A 24,064-nucleotide genomic window follows, 5' to 3' on the forward strand; every position below is an offset into this window, starting at 1 on the left:
GTATAGACGCTTGTCTATTGTTTAAGACTGTAAGTGGACATCTTTATTTAGACTCAGGACGATTTAGAGCTTGACATTTTGTATAGACGCTTGTCTATTGTTTAAGACTGTAAGTTGACATCTTTATTTAGACTCAGGACGATTTAGAGCTTGACATTTTGTATAGACGCTTGTCTATTGTTTAAGACTGTATGTTGACATCTTTACCTAGACCTTTAGAGGTTTACATTTGGTATAGACGATTGTCTATTGTTTAAGCCATTATAAGAGCCTGTTTGTATACTAGTAGACGTGGGAGAGAGTGTATTGATGAAGATTGTATGTTGACATCTTTACCTAGACCTTTAGAGGTTTACATTTGGTATAGACGTTTGTCTATTGTTTAAGCCATTATAAGAGCCTGTTTGTATACTAGTAGACGTGAGAGAGAGTGTATTGATGAAGATTGTATGTTGACATCTTTACCTAGACCTTTAGAGGTTTACATTTGGTATAGACGATTGTCTATTGTTTAAGCCATTATAAGAGCCTGTTTGTATACTAGTAGACGTGGGAGAGAGTGTATTGATGAAGATTGTATGTTGACATCTTTACCTAGACCTTTAGAGGTTTACATTTGGTATAGACGTTTGTCTATTGTTTAAGCCATTATAAGAGCCTGTTTGTATACTAGTAGACGTGAGAGAGAGTGTATTGATGAAGATTGTATGTTGACATCTTTACCTAGACCTTTAGAGGTTTACATTTGGTATAGACGATTGTCTATTGTTTAAGCCATTATAAGAGCCTGTTTGTATACTAGTAGACGTGAGACAGAGTGTATTGATGAAGATTGTATGTTGACATCTTTACCTAGACCTTTAGAGGTTTACATTTGGTATATACGTCTGTCTATTGTTTAAGCCATTATAAGAGCCTGTTTGTATACTAGTAGACGTGAGACAGAGTGTATTGATAAAGATTGTATGTTGACATCTTTACCTAGACCTTTAGAGGTTTACATTTGGTATAGACGATTGTCTATTGTTTAAGCCATCATAAGAGCCTGTTTGTATACTAGTAGACGTGAGACAGAGTGTATTGATGAAGATTGTATGTTGACATCTTTACCTAGACCTTTAGAGGTTTACATTTGGTATAGACGTCTGTCTATTGTTTAAGCCATTATAAGAGCCTGTTTGTATACTGGTAGACGTGAGAGAGAGTGTATTGATGAAGATTGTATGTTGACATCTTTACCTAGACCTTTAGAGGTTTACATTTGGTATAGACGATTGTCTATTGTTTAAGCCATTATAAGAGCCTGTTTGTATACTAGTAGACGTGAGACAGAGTGTATTGATGAAGATTGTATGTTGACATCTTTACCTAGACCTTTAGAGGTTTACATTTGGTATATACGTCTGTCTATTGTTTAAGCCATTATAAGAGCCTGTTTGTATACTAGTAGACGTGAGACAGAGTGTATTGATAAAGATTGTATGTTGACATCTTTACCTAGACCTTTAGAGGTTTACATTTGGTATAGACGATTGTCTATTGTTTAAGCCATCATAAGAGCCTGTTTGTATACTAGTAGACGTGAGACAGAGTGTATTGATGAAGATTGTATGTTGACATCTTTACCTAGACCTTTAGAGGTTTACATTTGGTATAGACGTCTGTCTATTGTTTAAGCCATTATAAGAGCCTGTTTGTATACTAGTAGACGTGAGACAGAGTGTATTGATGAAGATTGTATGTTGACATCTTTACCTAGACTTTTAGAGGTTTACGTTTGGTATAGACGTTTGTCTATTGTTGAAGACTGTCTTTTGACCTTTTATTTTAGACTCGGAACGATTGAAAGCTTGATATTTTGTATAGACGCTTGTCTATTGTTAAAGACTGTTTGCTCACCTCTTTATTTAGACTCGGGACGATTTAGAGCTTGATATTGCGTATAGACGCTTGTCTATTGATTACGACAGTATGTTGACATCTTTATTCAGACTCGGGATGATTACATGTAAGAGATTAACATTTTGTAGAGACGTTTGTCTATTGTTTAAGACTGTATGTCGACCGCTTTATTTAGACTCGTGACGATTCAGAGCTAGACATTTTGTATAGACGTTTGTCTTTTGTTCAAGACTGTATGTTGACATCTTTATTTAGACTCGGGACGATTTAGAGCTTGTCATTTTGTGTAGACTAGTGACGATTTAGTATAGGCGCTTGTCTATTGTGTAAGACAGTATGTTGACATCTTTATTTAGACTCGCGACGATTTAGAGCTTGACATTTTGTATGGGCGCTTGTCTATTGTTTAAGAGAGTATGTTGGCCTCTTTATTTAGACTCGGGACGATTTAGAGCTAGACAATTTGTATAGACGTTTGTCTATTGTTTAAGACTGTATGTTGACATCTTTATTTAGACTCGGGACGATTTAGAGCTTGTCATTTTGTGTAGACGCTTGTCTATTGTTTAAGACTGTATGTTGACGTCTTTATTTAGACTTGGTATGATTTAGAGCTTGACATTTTGTATAGGCACTTGTCTATTGTTTGAGAGAGTATGTTGGCCTCTTTATTTAGACTTGGGACGATTTAGAGCTTGACATGTTGTATAGGTGCTTGTCTATTTTTTAAGACTGTATGTTGACATCTTTATTTAGACTTGGTACGATTTAGAGCTTGACTTTTTGTATAGATGCTTTCCTATTTTTTAAGACTGTATGCTGACAACTTTTTTTAAAATAGACTCGGTACGATTTAGAGCTGGACATTTTCTATAGACACTTGCCTATTTTTTAAGACTATGTTGACATCTTTATTTAGACTCGGAACGATTTAGAGCTTGACATTTTGTATAGACGCTTGTCTATTGTTTAAGACTGTAAGTGGACATCTTTATTTAGACTCAGGACGATTTAGAGCTTGACATTTTGTATAGACGCTTGTCTATTGTTTAAGACTGTAAGTTGACATCTTTATTTAGACTCAGGACGATTTAGAGCTTGACATTTTGTAAAGGCACTTGTCTATTGTTTAAGATTGTATGTTGATATCTTTATTTAGACTTGAGACGATTAAGAGCTTGACATTTTGTATAGACGTTTGTCTATTGTTTAAGACTGGATTTTGACATCTTTATTCAGACTCGGAACGATTTAGAGCTTGATATTGTGTATAGACGCTTGTCTATTGTTTAAGGTAGATTCATGGTATACCGCCATCCTAAATTGAACAATCACAGTAAAAAATCGCTCTAGTTATTTGCCTCAATCTGCAAATTTAAAGACAGATTTGCAATTTAATAGTTAGACTGTCTAATAATATAAAGAGAACTTGGCAATTTCTTATATAATCCAAAATATTTAAACAAATATCATTTAATTTTCCTGCTTTAAGAATCATTTTTTTCAAACGAGCCATTTAAGGGAAGATAACTCTTTTAGTAAAAATAATATACTGGACAGATAGGGATTTTTTTTCTTTTTACTTGTAGCAAGAAAACAAGTTCGGTGACACCATTTTTTATTTTTATTTTCTTAAAGCATATTACAAAACCTATCTTTTCACAATTTATTTCAAAATTCTATCGCATAATTTTTTTTTATGCAAACAAATGTGTTTTTCCATGAACAATCTAACCAAATTTAGGCAATTTTCAACGACTCATAGCTTGAAAAATAGCACGGTGACCCCCCCCCCCCCCCCCCCTTTTTATTATATTTTTGAAAAGAGCATATTAAAATCTTCAGTCTGGCTAAGTGTAAGAAAATTCTGTCTAAAACAATATTTACTTCTGATCTAAGTTAAGACAGTATGTTGACATCTTTATTCAGACTAGGGACGATTACATATAACAGAGATTGACATTTTGTATAGACGTTTGTCTATTGTTTAAGACTGTATGTTGACCTCTTTATGTAGACTCAGAACGATTTAGAGCTTGACATTTTGTGTAGACGCTTGTCTATTGTTTAAGACTGTAAGTTGACCTCTATATTTAGACTCTGGACAATTTAGAGCTTGACATTTTGTATAGACGATTGTCTTTTGTTTAAGACTGTATGTTGACCTCTTTACTTAGACTCGAAACGATTAAGAGGTTGACATTTTGTATAGAAGTTTGTCTATTGTTTAAGACTGTATATTGACCTCTTTATTTAACTCTGGACAATTTGTGTAGACGCTTGTCTATTGCTTAAGACTGTATGTTGACATCTTTATTTAGACTTGGGACGATTTAAAGCTTGGCATTTTGTATAGACGATTGTCTATAATAATTGTTTAAGAATGTATGTGTACCTCTTTATTTAGACGATTTAGAGCTTAACATTTGTATAGACGCTTGTCTGTTGTTTAAGTTTGTATATTGACATCTTTTTTAGACTCGAAACAATTTAGAGCTGGACATTTTGTATAGGCGTTTGTCTATTGTTTAAGAATGTATGTTGACATATTTATTTAGACTCGGAACGATTTAGAGCTGGACATTTTGTATAGGCGTTTGTCTATTGTTAAAGACAGTATGTTCACCCCTTTATTTAGATTCGGCACGATTTAGAGCTGGACATTTTGTATAGGCGCTTGTCTGTTGTTTAAGGCTGTATGTTGACCTCTTTATTTGACTCGGAACGATTTAGAGATTATGACATCTGTTTGGCTCTGCTGGTGTCTTTAGTCTTTAGATGTATGTGTCGTTGGGTTGCTGGTGTCTTCAGATGTATGTGTCGTTGGGTTGCTGGTGTCTTTAGATGTATTTGTCGTTGGGTTGCTGGTGTCTTTAGATATATGTGTCGTTGGGTTGCTGGTGCCTTTAGATATATGTGTCGTTGAGTTGCTGGTGTCTTTAGATGTATGTGTCGTTGGGTTGCTGGTGTCTTTAGATGTATTTGTCGTTGGGCTGCTGGTGTATTTAGATATATGTGTCGTTGGGTTGCTGGTGTCTTTAGATGTATTTGTCGTTGGGTTGCTGGTGTCTTTAGATATATGTGTCGTTGGGTTGCTGGTGTCTTTAGATATATGTGTCGTTGGGTTGCTGGTGTCTTTAGATGTATTTGTCGTTGGGTTGCTGGTGTCTTTAGATATATGTGTCGTTGGGTTGCTGGTGTCTTTAGATATATGTGTCGTTGGGTTGCTGGTGTCTTTAGATGTATGTGTCGTTGGGTTGCTGGTGTCTTTAGATGTATTTGTCGTTGGGTTGCTGGTGTCTTTAGATATATGTGTCGTTGGGTTGCTGTTGTCTTTAGATATATGTGCCGTTGGGTTGCTGGTGTCTTCAGATGTATGTGTCGTTGGGTTGCTGGTGTATCTAGATATATATGTCGTTGGGTTGCTGGTGTCTTTAGATATACGTGTCGTTGGGTTGCTGGTGTCTTTAGATATATGTGTCGTTGGGTTGCTGTTGTCTTTAGATATATGTGTCGTTGGGTTGCTGGTGTCTTTAGATGTATTTGTCGTTGGGTTGCTGGTGTCTTTAGATATATGTGTCGTTGGGTTGCTGGTATTTTTAGATGTATTTGTCTCTGGGTTGCTGGTGTATTTAGATATATGTGTCGTTGGGTTGTTGGTGTCTTTAGATGTATGTGTCGTTAGGTTGCTGGTGTCCTTAGATGCTTTTATAGACACTTGTGTATTGTTTAAGACTGTATGTTGACCTCTTTATGCACTCGGAACGATTTAGAGATTTTAACATCTATTTAGCTCTGCTGGTGTCTTTAGATAAAGATATATGTGTCGTTGGGTTGCTGGTATCTTTAGATATATGTGTCGTTGGGTTTCTGGTATCTTCAGATATATGTGTCGTTGGGTTGCTGGTGTCTTTAGATATATGTGTCGTTGGGTTGCTGATGTCTTCAGATGTATGTGTCGTTTGGTTGCTGGGGTCTTTAGATGTATGTGTCGTTGGGTTGCTGGTGTTTTTAGATGTATGTGTCGTGGGGTTGCTGGTGTCTTCAGATATATGTGTCGTTGGGTTGCTGGTGTCTTTAGATGTATGAGTCGTTGGGTTGCTGGTGTCTTTAGATGTATGTGTCGTTGGGTTGCTGGTGTTTTTAGATGTGTGTGTCGTTGGGTTGCTGGTGTCTTTAGATATATGTGTCGTTGGGTTGCTGGTGTCTTTAGATATATGTGTCTTTGGATTGCTGGTGTCTTTAGATATATGTGTCGTTGGGTTGCTGGTGTCTTCAAATATATGTGTCGTTGGGTTTGCTGGTGTCTTTAGATATATGTGTCGTTGGGTTGCTGATATCTTCAGATATATGTGTCGTTGGGTTGCTGGTGTCTTTAGATGTATGTGTCGTTGGGTTGCTGGTGTTTTTAGATGTATGTGTCGTTGGGTTGCTGGTGTCTTTAGATGTATGTGTCGTTGGGTTGCTGGTGTTTTTAGATATATGTGTCGTTGGATTGCTGGTGTCTTTAGATGTATGTGTCGTTGGGTTGCTGGTGTCTTTAGATGTGTGTGTTGTTGGGTTGCTGGTGTCTTTAGATGTATGTGTCGTTGGGTTGCTGGTGTCTTTAGATATATGTGTCGTTGGGTTGTATTGATTTTTACACCAGAACAACCATACATCGTAAGTATTTTACTGACTTTGTGCTTTCAGTAGATATTAAAACAGATAACATATAGATATATAAATATAAATATAATAGATAGGAAACAGGTCCATGCCGCATTTTTGCGCTTGTCCCAAGTCAGGAGCCTCTGGCCTTTGTTAGTCTTGTATTATTTTAATTTTAGTTTCTTGTGTACAATTTGGAAATTAGTATGGCGTTCTTTATCACTGAACTAGTATATATTTGTTTAGGGGCCAGCTGAAGGACGCCTCCAGGTGCGGGAATGTTTCGCTACATTGAAGACCTGTTAGTGACCTTCTGCTGTTGTTTTTTCTATGGTCGGGTTGTTGTCTCTTTGACACATTCCCCATTTCCATTCTCAATTTTATAACTAGTTATGAAGACAACCGGAACAATGAACACCAGAACAGGAAACAAAACTTCCAGTATTGTATTGACAATTTTCTATTGACGTCTAGCCTCGTTTTCATTGGGTGGTTGTCTTATTGACGTATACCCTCGTTCTCGTTGGGTGGCTGTCTTATTGACGTCTAGCCTCTTTCTCGTTGGGTGGCTGTCTTATTGACGTAAAGCCTCGTTCTTGTTGGGTGGCTGTCTTATTGACGTCTAGCCTCGTTCTCGTTTGGTGGCTGTCTTATTGACGTATACACTCGTTCTCGTTGGGTGGCTGGCTTATTGACGTATACCCTCGTTCTCGTTGGGTGGCTGTCTTATTGACGTCTAGCTTCGTTCGCGTTTGGTGGCTGTCTTATTGACGTATACCCTCGTTCTCGTTGGGTGGCTGGCTTATTGACAGTGTTATATCCACGAAAATTCGATTGAATGATATGCTTTATATATAAAATGTTACAATACAAGTGTGGACACAGATCAGTGTGGATAGTATGTTTGGATGTTTGACAGTGTTTTGTATGACAAAAGAAGTTCTATGTTTTTCCCATAGGGTTCTATATTATTAACTGTGTTGCACAATATGACAACCAACCTGAGCATTAGTAGAGTTGTTTATTTAATATTTAGTTTTTTTATGTTCAAAACCGGCATGGAAGAGACCCTAATTGCATTAATTGCCAAATGATTATGATAGAATATGTTCCACATCTTTGATTTTAGATGCATTTTGAAGCTAGGAGAGGAACACATAACAGGTTCATTTTTTCTTGATGTGATTTTTTTTTATATGGGAGATGGTATCTGAGAACATTACTATTTGTATGGTTCTATTTACATTACTTTGTGTAGTCATCATGATCATTAGTAAAAGATTTCGGTTTAATGTCGAAATTGTTTCTCAGATTAGAAGACATTTAATTGTTTTTTAGGAATTAATTTACTCAGTTTAGAAGACATTAGTAATGACAATGCCTGACATGATGCTTGGGGCTAGATGAGCTAGAGAGTAAACTTCTGTGTTATTTTATATTAATTATTTGAAAATGTTTCCTCAAAAGCAGGTCAAAGCGGAAAAAAAAATTGGCCAGTATGAAAATGATATCATCAAAAGAACCTTTGTGAGCATGCTTCAAAGACTCATAAAAAATATCACTGCTACAGAAGTCATCTGATAAAATTTGAAGTGGATATGAACATCTACATAATATGTCTAAAGATCTAAAGAGTTATAGTATTCAATATGAAAAAGGTATTGCAAAAATATTCTCTTTGCAATTCATTTTGTGATATGGATACAAATATAGGTAATACCAATACAGTAAGACAGTTTTGTTGTGGTATGAAAGTTTATTTTAGTAATTGATAATTGCTGTTAATTCACAAAAATTGAGAAATAAACAAATGAATGATAAATGTTGAACATGTACAATGAAATATAGTTTTAGAATTCAATTAGGCCAAATAGGCCTTATAAATTTTGGTCTTTTTTTTAACATACTGGATGACAATTTACACTCAGGACTAAGGTGTCATGTAGGCAGTATAGATGTATAAAATAAAGTGTAACATAACAATCAGGCATCATATTGCTAGTAGCTAGAGTAGCGTTGTTTGGTAAATTTGTGTTTTTTTTTTTTTTTATAAATTTGGCTAATGGACAAAAATGTTTGATTCAAATCTAAATAAAATGCTATTATCTCCCTATTACTTACATTGTACATAAAATGGATACTACGTTGATAATTCCTTGTACGTACATGAGAGTTGTCTGTCAAATCTTTATTTCCAAATGAATGAATTGCATAACAATGAACTGAGCTCAAAGCAAAGCACTTTGAATTCATAATACACTTGGACAAAGAGCTCAATACAGTGATATACTTTGTTCTACAAGTCCTTCATAAACATCCATCGACCAAAACCATATCTCAATAACATGCCATACTATGTATACTTGGTTGGATTAGAAGTCCTGAAGTGAAAGACATGAATTTTATTATTGTAATTTAAGTATAAATACCGGTTAAAACTTTCACAAATTTGTGGTAAAAGCATTCAGTATCTATCAACTATCAATCGCTTCATGCACAAATTGATATAGGTTGAGTGCCCCTCTGTTGGAAATAAGAACATATCTCCACCTAATTTTAGTTAACTGATGAAGAAACATTCAAAACTATAAAATTTTATCTTAGACTTGTGAGTGTCTATTTACCATCACCACTGAATCAATAATATATGTAAACATATATAAGAGTAAAATTGACAAACATATATATAAGAGTAAAATTGACAAACATATATATAAGACTAAAACTGACATTCGGACTTTACTCCACCTTCATTTCTCAAGTCGATGTTCAAATCTGACTTCATGATAAAATTAGATTCCATATCGATGAAATATCCCTCTGATAGACTAGCCGCAACGAAATACCAGTTTTAAAATGATAGGTGGAACCTAAATTTAAAAAGATATATTCTAAATATTGCTAATACATTTCATAATAATTCTTCTCAAAAATTTGCTATATTTTTCATTATTTTGTCTTTTGTTTAAGACTGTGTATTGACCTCTAAATGTCTTTCAATTACATCCAGGTTGGCTTGGATTGATGTCTGATTATTGTACATGTTATACATCAATGTGGGATTTACATGTAATAAAGTTCAATTACTTCTCAATGTCATATTAAAAATTTATGAAAATCAAACAGGGAGTTTACATCAATAGATATAAACAATGCACCAAAGTTTAATGAGAATTGTTGATAAGATTATCAGAAACTTGAAAATTCCCCCTTTTTAATATATATATATATATAAAACCCCATAACTTGGAAATGTAAAATTCATAAGATTTTATCTAAAGGCAGCAGCTTACATCACTAGATATCAACAATTCACCAATGTTTCATGAGAACTGCTGAAAGGATTTTTGAGTTATAGTTTAAAAACTGGAATATCCCCCTTTTTTTTAACTCGGAAACATAAATTCTAAAATTTGTAAAAAAAAAGAAAGGGAGCTCACGATAGATATAAACAATTCACCGAAGTTTTATGCAATTTCATTAAAGCCTTTTAAAGTTCATGTCTGACATGTTGACAATGGACAGACAGACAGACTGACAACAGTATTCCATTATACATCCTGTAAACAGGCCTATACAAATGAGAAAACCTTATGCTGTATACAGTATATTCTGCTGTAGAAGAGCCCAACATGTTCATATTGGGATACAGTTAATATATTGATATAATTATTAGAGATTTATCAAAAAAAACCTTTCATGGCATCAACACTAAGTATTTGCATTTGTTCTGTTGATTAATAGCTATAGTGGTACATGTACATGAGGACTGGGATGAAATCAATTATAAATGTATGCATGTATAGTTCAATTCTGATCAATAGTTTCATGGTAAATAAGTTGTAGTAGGCTGTTTGAAGTTTGCAGCATATTCAACTTTGAACATCTTTTTCAGGTCTGCAATCCATATAGAACAAAGTATATGTGGTATGATTGCCAATGAAACGACTATCCACAGAGTTTTCAAATAACAAAGTAAATATAGGCAACTATACAGCCTTCAAAAAAGAGAAAAAAACCCAGTCCAGACATGTTAAATATATGTAACAATTAAATTGAGAAAAAGTAATTAATGGCCTGATTTACAACTTATAAACAACAGGTTCGACACAACCCCCCCCCCCCCCCCCCCCCCGCCCCCCAAAAAAACCACAACAAAGTTCTAAAGAAGGTAAGAAGTAAATCAAGCCTTTTCAACTTATTAAGGAGGATCTGGAGGGGATTCATTTCATTCCAAACAACTTTTCTTTAGGGTGGATACATATAAAAATTACAAAGAGTAAACCAACAAAAAATATATGTCTGTTTTAAGTCAGGGGACAATCGTAACTACTCGGCCATTCTCGCTATGCAGTACAATAACCTCGTATGCACTACGGAGAAAATCTTCTTATATCGTTCGCCGGAAGTATATCCCCTCGCTTTAAAATATAGTTCTCGGAAGTGAAATCAATCTAAGATGGAGTCGAAAATAAACCTCGCTAGAGAAAAACTCAAGATAACTTATCCATTAAAAGACAAACAAATAGAAACGTTACAGGCTTTAGATCTTGGGAATGATTGTATCAGCATTCTACCGACTGGGTACGGGAAAAGTCTGATCTTTCAAATGCTGCCATGGGTCCTTATGAAAGATGAACCTGGGATAGTTATAGTTATTTGTCCATTGACTTCCATTATGCAGGACCAAGTGATGACCCTGAAAGAAAAAGGTATCCGGGCTTCCTTTGTTAATCTTCAAGGAACTGTAGCTTACAGTTACAACAGTGATAATGAGGACTCCGATGAATCCAAACCGCAAACTGAGTATTACAAAAAATCTAAAATTAATGTAGTTAATGCTGGTGTCAACAATTGTACGGAATATCTGTCATTGGAACTTAACAAAGACAATGTAATGTTACTATTCCATCTATTCTTGCTTTCGGGAATGAGCCGAAGCTCCATTTTGAAGGACATACATGTACATTTGTACTTTAATAATCATTTAAAAGTTTAATCCTGCTGCAAATGTTTGCACCTGTCCTTAGTCAGGAATCTGATGTACAGTGGTTGTCGTTTGTTTATGTAATTTATACGTGTTTCTAGGTTTTTTTATAGATGAGACCGTTGGTTTTCTGGTTTAAAAATGTTTTCACTAGTAATTTTGGGGCCCTTTATAGCTTGTTGTTCGGTGTGAGCCAAGGCTCCGTGTTGAAGGCCTTTCATTGAACTATAGTGGTTTACTTTTTTTTTTTAATTGTTATTTGGGTGGAGAGTTGTCTCATTGGCACTCACTCCACATCTTCCTATATCTATATATATATAATATGTTAACTTTAAATATGTTGTGACTTTCAATTGTATGGACAGTTGTCTAGTTGTCTTATTTATATCTATATTGCCATGCCTTTTATTTTATAACTGTTAATGCTGATTAGAGATATTCTTTTTTTGATGACAGAAGAATTCGAATCCGGGTCCGTTTGCACCCATTCACTTTCGCACACACTCATGTTCGCCCCCTTTCACCTTCGCACCCTTCATGTTCACGCCAAACTTTAATTATACCCCGGCTTTAAAAAAGGGGGGGTATACTGTTTTACCTCCGTCAGTCAGTCCGTCCCATGAAACTTTCGTCACATTTTTCTCAGGAACTACACATCCACCCTTTCTGTAATTTGGTATCAACATTTATATATGTTAGCCATACCATGTGATGCGTTTTCAGATTCATCACTTGACAACTTCCTGTTTACCGAACACTTGTATGATTTTACACATGATAGCCAAGTTGAAAATTTTCGTCACATTTTTCTCAGGAACTACAATACAAGGATTTCTGAAATTTGGTTTCAGGATTTATATAAGTCAGCTATACCGTGTGATGTGTTTTCATCACTTGACAACTTCCTGTTTACCGAACACTTGCATATTTTTACACTATTAATATTATCCACTTGCGGCGGGGGTATCATCAGTGAGCAGTAGCTCGCAGTTTCACTTGTTGGTTTTGTGTTTAATGACTATAGCTTTGTAATCACATTTTGGCAAGTGTATTCTTACATTTGTTGTGGTTGTCTCAAAATAAAGTGAGACAGCATTTTTTTTTTGTGTTGAATAAATCTTAATCATGTTTTGCATAGTGTATTGTCACTGATTGTTTAAAAAAAAATATAATCCTTTCTATAAATAAAGTGGGAATCTGTCAACGTTTTATTTTGTGTTGAATAACTCTGAATCATGTTTTGGTTAGTGTATTGCTATAACTTTATTTCATTGACTTGTTTAAAAATAAAGTGAGATTCTGACTATGTTTTTTTTTGTGTGTTGAATAAATTTCATCATCTTTTAGTTATGACAGTGTATTGCTATATTTTATTGTTCATGTTGTTTCAGATCAAAGGGACCAAGCTGTTATTAAAAACAATTATCTTTTGTGTTTTTCATTTAAAATCTTTAATGTTTTACTTACACCAAAACAATTTATAACAACAATCATGATTTTCCAATTATTCAACTGAAATTTGAATTAAAGTTTGGCGCTAACGTGTAGAGTTCGAATGTGCGAGGTGCGAAAGTGTATTGGGCGCAAACAAACCTGATACCGAAGAATGCAGGACAATTTGGCCCAGAAACAAGTCGGAAGATTACTTGGATCATCTAAAAAAGACAACTAAGTTTGTCAAAAGTCTTATTTTATACTTATATTTCAAGTTGTCTTGCATGTATTTACAGTTCAAGTTTTTTTTCAAAAATGGTCCAAGTTGATGAGCTCCCAAAGTTACTTCAGAATAGGTACTTCTATTTTAGAAAATGTTAATTAATAAATATTTTTCATAAAACATGTTAAAAGCTATTCAACACAATATCTGGTTTGAGTGAATTCAGGATTAGGAACAGACCATCTATGGAGCACCTCCGACATTAAACAGGTCATGGAGATCCCTGTAGCTACACTTTTTATTGATAAGATCTTCATCTTTTGTAATGTTTTGATTTTCAGATCGTTTTTGCATTGGCCATTACTGAAGAGACAGCTTTGTTGAAATGTGCATCTGGTGTTGAAAATGTTATTACTGTAAAATCAGAAATTATTACAAGCATTTTTTAGTTGGTTTTTGTCTTTTTAAAACAAAATGTGATTTTTATACGACCCCAAAAAAAAATTTGGGATCGTATATTGGTATGATGTCTGCGTCGTCGTCGTCTGAAGACACATTGGTTTCCGGATAATAACCTTAGTTTAAGTGAATAGATCTTCATGAAATTTTTTCAGAAGGTTCAATACCACAAAAGGAAGATTGGGAGTGATTTTGGAGATGATGGTCCCAACCAATTAGGAATTAGGGGCCCAAAAGGGGCCCAAAACAAGCATATTTCTAGTTTCAGGATATTAACTTGTGTAGAAGTATTTCAATTTCTCTAAAATCATACCGCAATGTTTAAAACCACAAGTAGAAGGTTTGGATTCATTTTAGGGGTTATAAAGCCAAAGTTTAGGAATTAAGGGCCAAAAAGGGGTCAAAACAAGCTTTTTTCTAGTTTCAAGACAATAACTTATGTGTAATTGTATGGATCTCTCTGAAATTGTACCACAATGTACCATATAACAAAGGGGAGGCTGGGATTAAGTTTTGGGTTAATTGCCCAAAATATGTAGGAATTAGGGGCCATAAAAGGGCCAAAAAGAATCATGATTCTAGTTTCCAAACAATCATGACAATAACTTGTGTTTAAGTGTATGGATCTCTCTGAAATTGTACTACAAGGTTCAATACTGCAATGGAAAGCATGGGATTGAGTTTAAGGGTTATTGCTCCAAGGGGGTTCAAAAAGTTGGGGGGGGATTTTTTGTTTACCATTTTTTGAAGGGCTTCCTTTTTTTTCAAAGAAGTTTCAAGAAGAAATCTTCAATTGCACAGTATTGTGCAATAAATTTGTTAGATCTTTGACCACATTAATTTTGTGACAAAAACCTATATTACGTCAAAAATTTGATCACAATCCAAATTCAGACAGAATCAAGCTTGAATATTGTGACCAAATTTGCCCCAACTATTCAGGGTTCAACCACTGGGGTCGTATAAACCTGCGCCCTGCGGAGCACCTGGTTATTTTAGTGTTATTGGGAAAAATCCTGCTTCATTCATGTCCAAAATTCCAAAATGCGAGTTCAAATTACTATGATAACAACCCTGTCACACATGTCACATTTTTGCAATAATTTCTGAATTCAGTCCAAATGGTTCTAACAAAAGTATATTGAAATTAGTTTTACCAATTAATATGTCTTATCAATAATTCAGTAAATCCTCTCAAAATGATCCTTAAATATTTTCAATTGTAGGTAACAATGACAGATATGGAAATGATTAAAAGTGGTGATATTGAGATTTTGTACACCCATCCTGAGGCTATGTTTACTCCAGTTTTGAGCAGAATACTACGCAGCAAAGTCTTTCAGCAAAAGGTGTGCTGCATTGCAGTTGATGAAGTTCACATGATTGAGGAGTGGTGAGTATATTAAAAAAAATGAAGATACCAAAGCGATTGAAAAAAGAAAAGACCAGAACAGAGGCACTTGTTATTAAAGAAAACTTAAGTTTGAAGATCAGAAAAAACACAATAATATGCTTCTTTATTTTAGATAATTTTGTGTGATCTTTTTTACATGTGTACCAAGTTCTAAGTTGAAATGGTGATTTCTTTACATGTACATGTATATGTCCTCCAATTGCATAATAAGGGTTTTTTGGCGCTGTCTTTCTTCTTTTAGTTGGACACCAGGTTCGAGCCCTGGGAACCCGAAGCAATTACTATATTGGAATGGATATATATACTGTACATGATCATCACCATATATATATAAATTGTTGAAGACCCTACATCATCTGTCAAGATGAAGAACAAGAATCAAAGACCTGTTCGTTGATAATTTTTCTCTTTGTTCATGTGTTGTGTGATATTTTGTCCCATTACTCTATATCCTTTATTTTCTATGTTGCAAATAGTCTTAAACATGTTAAATAAAGTAAAACACATGCAACTGAATGTCACATATTTATACATGTAGGGGTTTTCCATTCTGTATTACATTATATATACACTGATTTGGATGATAAGTGAACTTCATTTATTATTTATTTACATGATTTGCAAATATATTATACAAATAATACATGTATACAAATGATATATCATGTCTCGTTTTAATTTTACAATAATGTTATACAATGGTACATTTCTTATATATATAAACATATAAGCTCAGGAAAATAAAGATTAATTTAAAAGATTATAAATGATTACCAATGCCTTATTTTAAAAAGATTGAGAGAAAAAACTTCAAAATTATTGGTTGTTTGCTAGAAATTTTGAGAATATCTAGTTTTAGTAAAGTTCATAATTTTTTTGATTTTCACCTTAAAATCTATTTAATGAGTTTCTGATCTAAAGACATCTACATGTTTTTATCATTTCCTTCCAGTTATTCAAGATAAAAACAATTTTATTGCTAGAACCCAACATATGTACAGTCAATTACAGTGATAAACAACAATGCAAATACACATTGGCATACACAATATGTACAAATTTTAGACATGTCTCTTTTCCAATCATACTAATTTTCATATCTCCAAAATCATAAGACCTCATGACGATCCTGCAGTGACTTGCTCTTGTTAATGAGTCTGAAATTATGATTTTATACTTAAATTTAATATTTAGGTGATGTTATTTCATGTATTTGGAGGCTTTGTTATGTTATTTTATAAAAAAAAGTCATACCCTTTACTGATTTCTTTTCTGCTGTCAAATTTCATATTATTAAAATTGCAGGGGAGAAGATTTCAGACCAAAGTTTAAGCAGATTGGAGAATTAACAGCTCTTTTTCCAAATGCTGCTCACCTAGCTGTAACAGCAACTGCCACACCAAGTTGTATACAATCCCTTTCTAAAATACTTCAGTATATCAACCCAACTATTATTAAAGTAAACCCAGACCGACCGAATTTGTTCCTTGAAATAAAAACAAGATTGTCAAACCTTCAGAAGTTTAGCAAATATGATGATATTGTTGTTCCTCTAGTACAAGAGCTTAAAACTAAGCGGGACAAATTCCCATTAACAATAGTGTACGTAGAAAGTTTAGAAGCATTGGGGTATTTCTACCAATTCATAAATTATGAGTTAAAAGAGGAGCAGTACATAGGTGAGGCAATTCCTGAAAATAGAATTTTTGGCCAGTTTCACAAGGATTATACATCACAAATGAAACAACACATACTGTTTGAACTACGGAAAGAGGAACCAAAACTTAGGTTGGTTTTGGCAACTGTGGCATTGGGGATGGGTCTAGATGCACCTGCAATTACTAAAATCATACATTGTAGGCCCCCAACTACATTGGTGAAATATTTCCAGGAGGTTGGCAGAGCAGGAAGAAAGGGTCAGAAAGCTGAGGCGCTAATGTACTTCAATAACAATGATCTAGCGAAAAATCGTAAGGGTTTATCGGACGCTATGGTGCAGTACTGCAAGACAAAAGATAAATGTCTCAGACTTCAGCTGCTACAATACTTTGGCTTTAATGAAACCAAATTTAATGGACCAATGTATGAATGTTGCAGTAACTGCAGGCAGTTACAATAAACAAAAGTGACAAAGATTAAAATACAGAACCCATTTGAAATGTTCTCTTATAAATAACAGTACATATATTATTCTATTTTGAATGTTTTCACTATAGCCCATAACAAGGTCTTGTAAGGTAGACAATTGTGGCCTAATTTTGATTGAAATTACCATTTCATGATATCACATGAGTAGATCCATTATATTTTGACTTTCAATTTGCTTTACAGCTACCTTACTTAAATATAATTTTTTTAGTGAAAAATGCAATATATTTTTTATAAGACAACTCACTGTTTTACATTGTGTTGACGTGCAGCATTTAATTCAAAATAACAACTTGTTGAATGTTTTTAATAGCCTTATTTTTTATTATGAAAAAAAGCAAAGAAGTAAGTCTGCTTTGACATTTAGACATATATTTCAAAACACTCATTATCCTTGTTAAACCAATACAGTTTAAGCTTAAAAATTCAACCTAACTATTGACCTTATACAGAAATTTCGTTTTTTAAAGGAGTTTTTTTTTACTTATAGTACACATTTTCATAGCAAAATCATTTCTCAAAATGCTGCAAAAAATATTCAATTACTCTTATAGTATTGTCAAAAATTCCCCTTGTTGAGTGAACCATGGCATGGCTAACATTGAATTCCATCATCATTCAACTTTCTACTTCATATTAATTTATTTACACATCAATAACAGATTTTTTCATTTTTCGTTTTTGATTTTTATAAATTGTATGTATGACCAGTAAATTATTTAAATGCAAGTACATGTATATGTTTTAATTAATCTTCCATGTCACTTTCCTCATCGTCATCATCATGATTGTTATCATCATCTGCCTCACATGGCAAATCCCTTTGCAGTCTGAATATGGTTGATTTCATATTCCTTAAAAACACATCAGTATTGAAGTTGAAAGGTGATTGACCTATACCAGTGAATAATGTTAGTGTTCTGTTTTCATGAAAATTCCAAAGATCAAGATCTTTTAGCTTCTTAACTAGAGTACGAATGTCTTCCTCCGATGATCTCTTTTTATGTTTTGTTTTGAAGTCGTTCAATTTCAACATTTTGTCAAAGTTTGTTGTTACATCGTTTATAACTGGTGCTGCTTTTGACATTGCGATAATAGATTTTTCTGTCTTGTTTGCCCCAAGACCTTTGATCAAATCTTTGACTAACTTCACTTCATTTTCCTTGTGCATGTCTGCAGCCTTATTTTTCCCAATACCACCATGGACATTAACAAAAGATGCAGCCCTAACCTCTGCAGCAACATGAGGTGGCAAAGTGAACTCAGTCTATAGAATGAAGTCAATACATTCGGTAAAATACTTAGAAAGAACTGAGTGTGAGAAAAAAATGGAATCATTGTCTTAGTAATGATTACATTTGTTCTAACCATATCTCCTTCATGAATAGCATCTTCCATTTGCAAAATAATAAAATACCATTGAAGAAAATTGTGAACATAATTAAACAGGTCATCGTGTCCCTTTTTCACTTCCTGAATAAAAATTGTAATACCATTCACATTTATGCTGCAGCCTTCTTGTAGTCTAGGAACAGGAACTTGTATGATAGTCTGTCTACCATTAATAGAGAGTGGAACTACTGCTGTGTTATTGTCTAATGATGCAGAACATTGGTATGCCTGGTTGGCTATCAGTAGTTTTAGATCCACTTGTTTGGGTGCCTGAAATTAGTATATATACATGTATAGATAATATGAATAAAAAAATCTGTGGTATGAATGAACATTTGTTTCATAAACTAAAATCAACTGACTGCAATATACAAGACTGTACTGTGATATATAATTGCTTATATTTACTACATTAAATCTTTCGGCTTTCATGTCCCATCTTATTTGTAAAAATTACTCCACTTTTGACATGACGAAGCCATCAGTAAATCGTGATACAGTTTGTCTAAATTATTTTATGAAACTTGTGATTCCAGAATTATTTTGCCTTTTGACCAATAGAAAGTAAAGTTATCATCCCGATGTCACTGATATGTAAATTCATGTACTGTAAGATTGCTGTTTCATTAACAAGACAACTATGATGACGACATACCAAACTATGATATAAAAACAAATTTAAATAGTCATAGTTAACTTAAACTATTAGAATGTGAAATTAAAGAAAAATATCGGTAATTTACAATAATGAAATAATTTTTTTGATGCATGCAATGTAATTACCCCAAAAATAATGGTTTAACTGATAAGTTTTTTTAGAATTCTATTCATAAATACCTGAGTTTCATAGGGTATGTAAATTTCTGCTATCACTTCCTCCATAATGGCATCAAAAATCTTCTGTTTTGAAGGAGCATGTAACTGTTTAATATTTTCAGGTAACAGTTTGTGGGTTGGTGTGTCGTCCAAGTCTTTCATATCAAATTTTTTCATCACATAATCAAGAAAGTAAGAATGCCCTACAGTAAGGACAAAGTCTTCATGGGCCTAAAAAATAAACCAAAAGAAATAATAAAACAGTATTTTATATAACCAGCTTATTTTTTAAACAAAAAAGTTGAATATAATTTGACAAATTTATACATGTAATTTTGTTATCAAGAGGAAATAAAACAATGAACCTAAAATTGTGTTGATTGCTATGATGCTGTAAAATAAAAGAGTTTTACCAATAACATAAATGCATATTGTTTGTGCCTATCCAAAGTCAGGAGCCTGTAATTAAGTGGTTGTTGTTTGTTTATCTGTTACATATTTGTTTTTCATTAATTTTTTGTACATAAATGTTTTCATATTTCATTGATGTACACATTCTAAAATTGATGAAGACAACATTAATTGGAGATAAATTTAGCTTTCATTTTAAGATCCATTTTTAAAAGTACCTGAACAGTATGCTCACATACCTTAAATCTACTTTTCACCTTTCCATTGACATTTGACCTCTGAATCAAAATCTTCAGGTTTGCCAAAGTCCCCTGGTCTCTGCTGTTACCTAATTTCAGAAATCTTTTGGTCAGTTTCTTAAACAGAAATAAAATAAAAGGATAAGCATAATGTACATGTGAAACTAAAAAGATGTTGTATGATATTACCAATGAGACAACTCTCCCACAGCATGAACAGAGATCAAATGATGTAAAAGTTACAAAAAAGGCACTGAAAGTTTACCATTCTACAAATTAAACTTAAGAATGGCCCTTGTTTCCCTAGTTCTTTTGACTGGTACTCATATACAACCATCTTGTTTTTACATTGTGGAAGTGTATGAATGATTCTTTCATTATTGAAGACCCTTCATAACTATCAAGATAAAGACCAGATATAAACATGATAAAAACTAGTATGTTCATTGATAATTTGTATTTTCTATGTACCGTGTGCCATTGTGTCCCATCTACATTTACTCTCTCTTCCATTCTCCAATTTGTTACATCACAAATAAAACAATTTAAAATTTCTTAAAAGTCTTTTAGGTGATATACAGCAAAACATCAGGACTAAATATCCATCAGTTAATGCTTAACACTTTTTTTTCTAAGTATACATACATTTCTTTAATGTTTTAATGATTGTATTGATTACATTTTCAAGCCAGTAGCTAATTATTCTGAGAAGATAAAGCTTACATTAGAATGTTTTATAGTTTCTTAGTGGTATCATTGTATGTTTTAGGTATATAAATGATAAATTGTCCATGTTAAGCATTTTTCATTTATAGGATATGTTTTCTACTATTTACTTGTAAGTCTCTTTTGACAGAATGGTTTATACATTTAAAATACCTCTAGAAAGTCTTGAAGAGTGTGGAACAGCTCAATTACCATTGGGTATAACTGATCAAATCTTTCTTGCTTAGTGTGTGCTCCAGCTCTTAGTGTTTTTGCCCCTTGAAATCTGACCCTGGTAAGCTGATCTCCTCCAACTGGAATCTGCAATGTGTCTAGTTCTGCAGCTGAAATGCGATTTTATAATAGAAACCAATCACATGTGAAGATAAGCTCTTAAGAATTCATTTATAATTGATAAAACTATAAAACTTCTTTTTTTTTTGGCCTCAATTAATACCAGTAGTCATGTGTAAACAAACTTGTGCTTATACATTGTTATACAAACTATATGTTTATGATATAATTAAAATATGTTTACATGTATTTTTACGCTCAGAAAAGCAGAATATTTTAAAAAGTCGATCATGGCAAAGCTATCTAATTAAATGAAGTAGATATACAAGACATATATTCAATTTAGTAGGATTATATATAAAGACATGCATATTAGTCCATCACCAAGATTATATTAGTTCACATAAATATATATATATACAATTGTTGTCTTATTCTACTGGTACAATAACTCTTACCAATAGTACCGGTACAAAGATACTAAAACATCAATATTAAAAATGATAGATTTGGTTTTAGATGTATCTTATAATTTACACAACCAAACATTTTGATCATTGTAAACAGAAGATTTTTTTTATATATCTCTCTCTCTTTATATATATGTATATATATATATATATGCAACATGCATGTGTCTATTTTAAACCATATGCTACATACATACATATACATGATGATTATGTACAGTATACAGTATACAGTATATATATCCATTCCAATATAGTAATTGCTTTGGGTTCCCAGGGCTCGAACCTGGTGTCCAACTAAAAGAAGAAAGACAGCACCAAAAAACCCTTATTATGCAATTGGAGGACATACATACATGTATAAATGCTTATAAGAAAACTAACCAATTAATGTACTTAAAAAAGGGATATCACCAAGATGGAAAAGATTATATCATTGACCTAATTGCATTCTGACTTGGGACAGGTGCAAAAATGCAGTAGGGTTAAACATGTTTGGGAGATCTCAACCCTCCCCTTATACTTCTAACCAATGTCAAATACCTCTACATGAAAAATACCAACCTCTGCCAGCTTTTCTATACCATCTGTTAATCATTTCAATGTATTCATCCATAATTCTGACACATCCGTCATAGGAGCATTCATTGTTCAAGGAAAGAGGGAGCATATGTACCACAGATTTTCTTTTCATCTCTTCTTTGTGAGGATGATCTATATGATCTGGCAAAACTTTCTTCATCCATTGAAATCCTGGCATGTATTCAACCAGAATACGTCCTAAAAGAATCTTTAGACTATTTTTATACACCAATATCTCGGCTTCATTTGGTAAGAAGATTTCCAGGCTTGGTTCAGGGGAATCATGGTGCACAATAGGCTGTTTTTCAATTGAAATTCTGTTTAAAACAAAATTTGTAGCGAAAAAGTTGTAGTCCTTGTTTGTATTGGTCATTCTAACATCATTTGTGTTAACACGAATGTCTAAATTGTCCCCATTGAGTTTACCATTTTTGCCATCAGAAACATCTCTTATCAATTTTTCTTCCAGCTGTTCGCCAAATTCTCTGATAATGTTTCTTTTCGAACTTTCAGATAATGTCAGATGTATACTATGCAATCGATTTAATAACTAAAATAAGAAAGAAAACATGCAATATCTGGTGACTATTTGTATTCAATAATATCAAAGAAGAAAAGATCTGTAATAATCTGTTAATGGTTTTCAATTAATGACTGCTTATCATGATTATTTGCTCTTGAAAAATATCAAATGTATCCTTCTGACTAAATCTGTTCATTTTATACAAAACAAGGTTAATCTAGATATTTCACCTCCACAGTATTTTTTATGCCACTTTTTGCATGATCTTCATGATTTTAATTTTTAAAAATAGAATTTGTAAAATTGTTTTTAATCAAAATTTTTGCAGGCAATATTGAAATTTCATCCCATTATCATCTAATTACTAATCATGAATTGTCTATTGTCATAATCATGATAATAATTTATTTTGAGAACTCCTCAATGGAGAAGGTACCTAATAATAGGATAAAAAATTGTCACTCTGAGGGGGGTGGTGAGCAAGACTAAACTTTGGTTTAATTTTATCAATAGTACAACTGAAGTCAATGATAGGGACCATCTTAACTGCGTTGTAGGGTATGCATGATTTGGTCATTGTTGAATACGGTACATCGACCATCAAGACGAAGAACTGTAATAAAAGCCCTGTTCATTGATAACTTGTAATTTTTCTATGTATATTGTGCAATATTGTCTCTTGTTAATATACTCCTATCCTTTATTTTTTTTTTAAAGATAATAGAAATTGAATGATTTCCATAACTCTATTTATCTTTTGGTAAATTACCATCAAAGAATGATCTGGTTTATACCTTATTATCTGCATGGCAACGAATCAACAAAGCTGAGAAGATCTTTTGAATGCAAGATGCACGTACATTTCTACTATGAAGGATCATTCCATAAATTGTTGCTATAGTGGCTACTCTTTTCTCTATTGACTCATGTTTTCCTAAGGAATGTACTAAAACCTAAAATAGTAAATTGTTTAAATATCTTGCTTGTATGTTAATTTGAAATTGAAATGTCAATGTCCATTTTACAATCATGAAAATGGGAATACTTAACAACTAATATAAAATATATATCTTGTTTATCATTATTCGACAGCATCTTTAATAAGAAGTTAATATAGAATAGAATAGTTTAATTTCATCAAATTAGAGCCCTTGGATGGCATATTACATACAATATTATCATTACACATTAACAAAGTTATATAATATAAACAACGGTATGTCTAGCGTTAATAAAATATTGCCATTTTTGAAATCACCCTTGATCCAAGTGCAACAGGGAAGCTATTGTTACCATGAAATTTATAAAATGAAATAAACCTAAATATGCATTGATATTCAATAATGATATTCAAATTTTAGCAGGCTTTTTCCCCTGACATTATAATTGTACATGCAATTCTTGCTGTCAGCTTA

The 24,064-nt window shown here is 33.1% G+C and overlaps 2 protein-coding genes across 2 annotated transcripts; one reads left to right on the forward strand and one right to left on the reverse strand.

The window, feature by feature from the left end:
- The first annotated feature begins 11,005 nt into the window (after positions 1-11,005).
- On the forward strand, positions 11,006-17,188 carry LOC143053749 (ATP-dependent DNA helicase Q1-like). The gene is made up of 4 exons (XM_076226527.1): positions 11,006-11,446; positions 13,538-13,612; positions 14,882-15,048; positions 16,375-17,188. The coding sequence occupies exons 1-4, from the start codon at positions 11,012-11,014 to the stop codon at positions 17,186-17,188; spliced, it is 1,491 nt and encodes a 496-aa protein (XP_076082642.1). The 5' UTR covers positions 11,006-11,011.
- Positions 17,189-17,727: 539 nt separating this feature from the next.
- On the reverse strand, positions 17,728-23,598 carry LOC143053750 (uncharacterized). Its single transcript, XM_076226528.1, has 6 exons — positions 23,444-23,598; positions 20,955-21,124; positions 20,076-20,192; positions 19,447-19,656; positions 18,586-18,879; positions 17,728-17,742 (listed from the first exon to the last, which is right to left on the reverse strand). The coding sequence occupies exons 2-6, from the start codon at positions 20,994-20,996 to the stop codon at positions 17,728-17,730; spliced, it is 678 nt and encodes a 225-aa protein (XP_076082643.1). The 5' UTR covers positions 20,997-21,124; positions 23,444-23,598.
- Positions 23,599-24,064: the final 466 nt, after the last annotated feature.

The sequence above is a fragment of the Mytilus galloprovincialis genome, chromosome 12 (genome assembly GCF_965363235.1).
Source record: "Mytilus galloprovincialis chromosome 12, xbMytGall1.hap1.1, whole genome shotgun sequence".
NCBI lineage: Eukaryota > Metazoa > Mollusca > Bivalvia > Mytilida > Mytilidae > Mytilus > Mytilus galloprovincialis.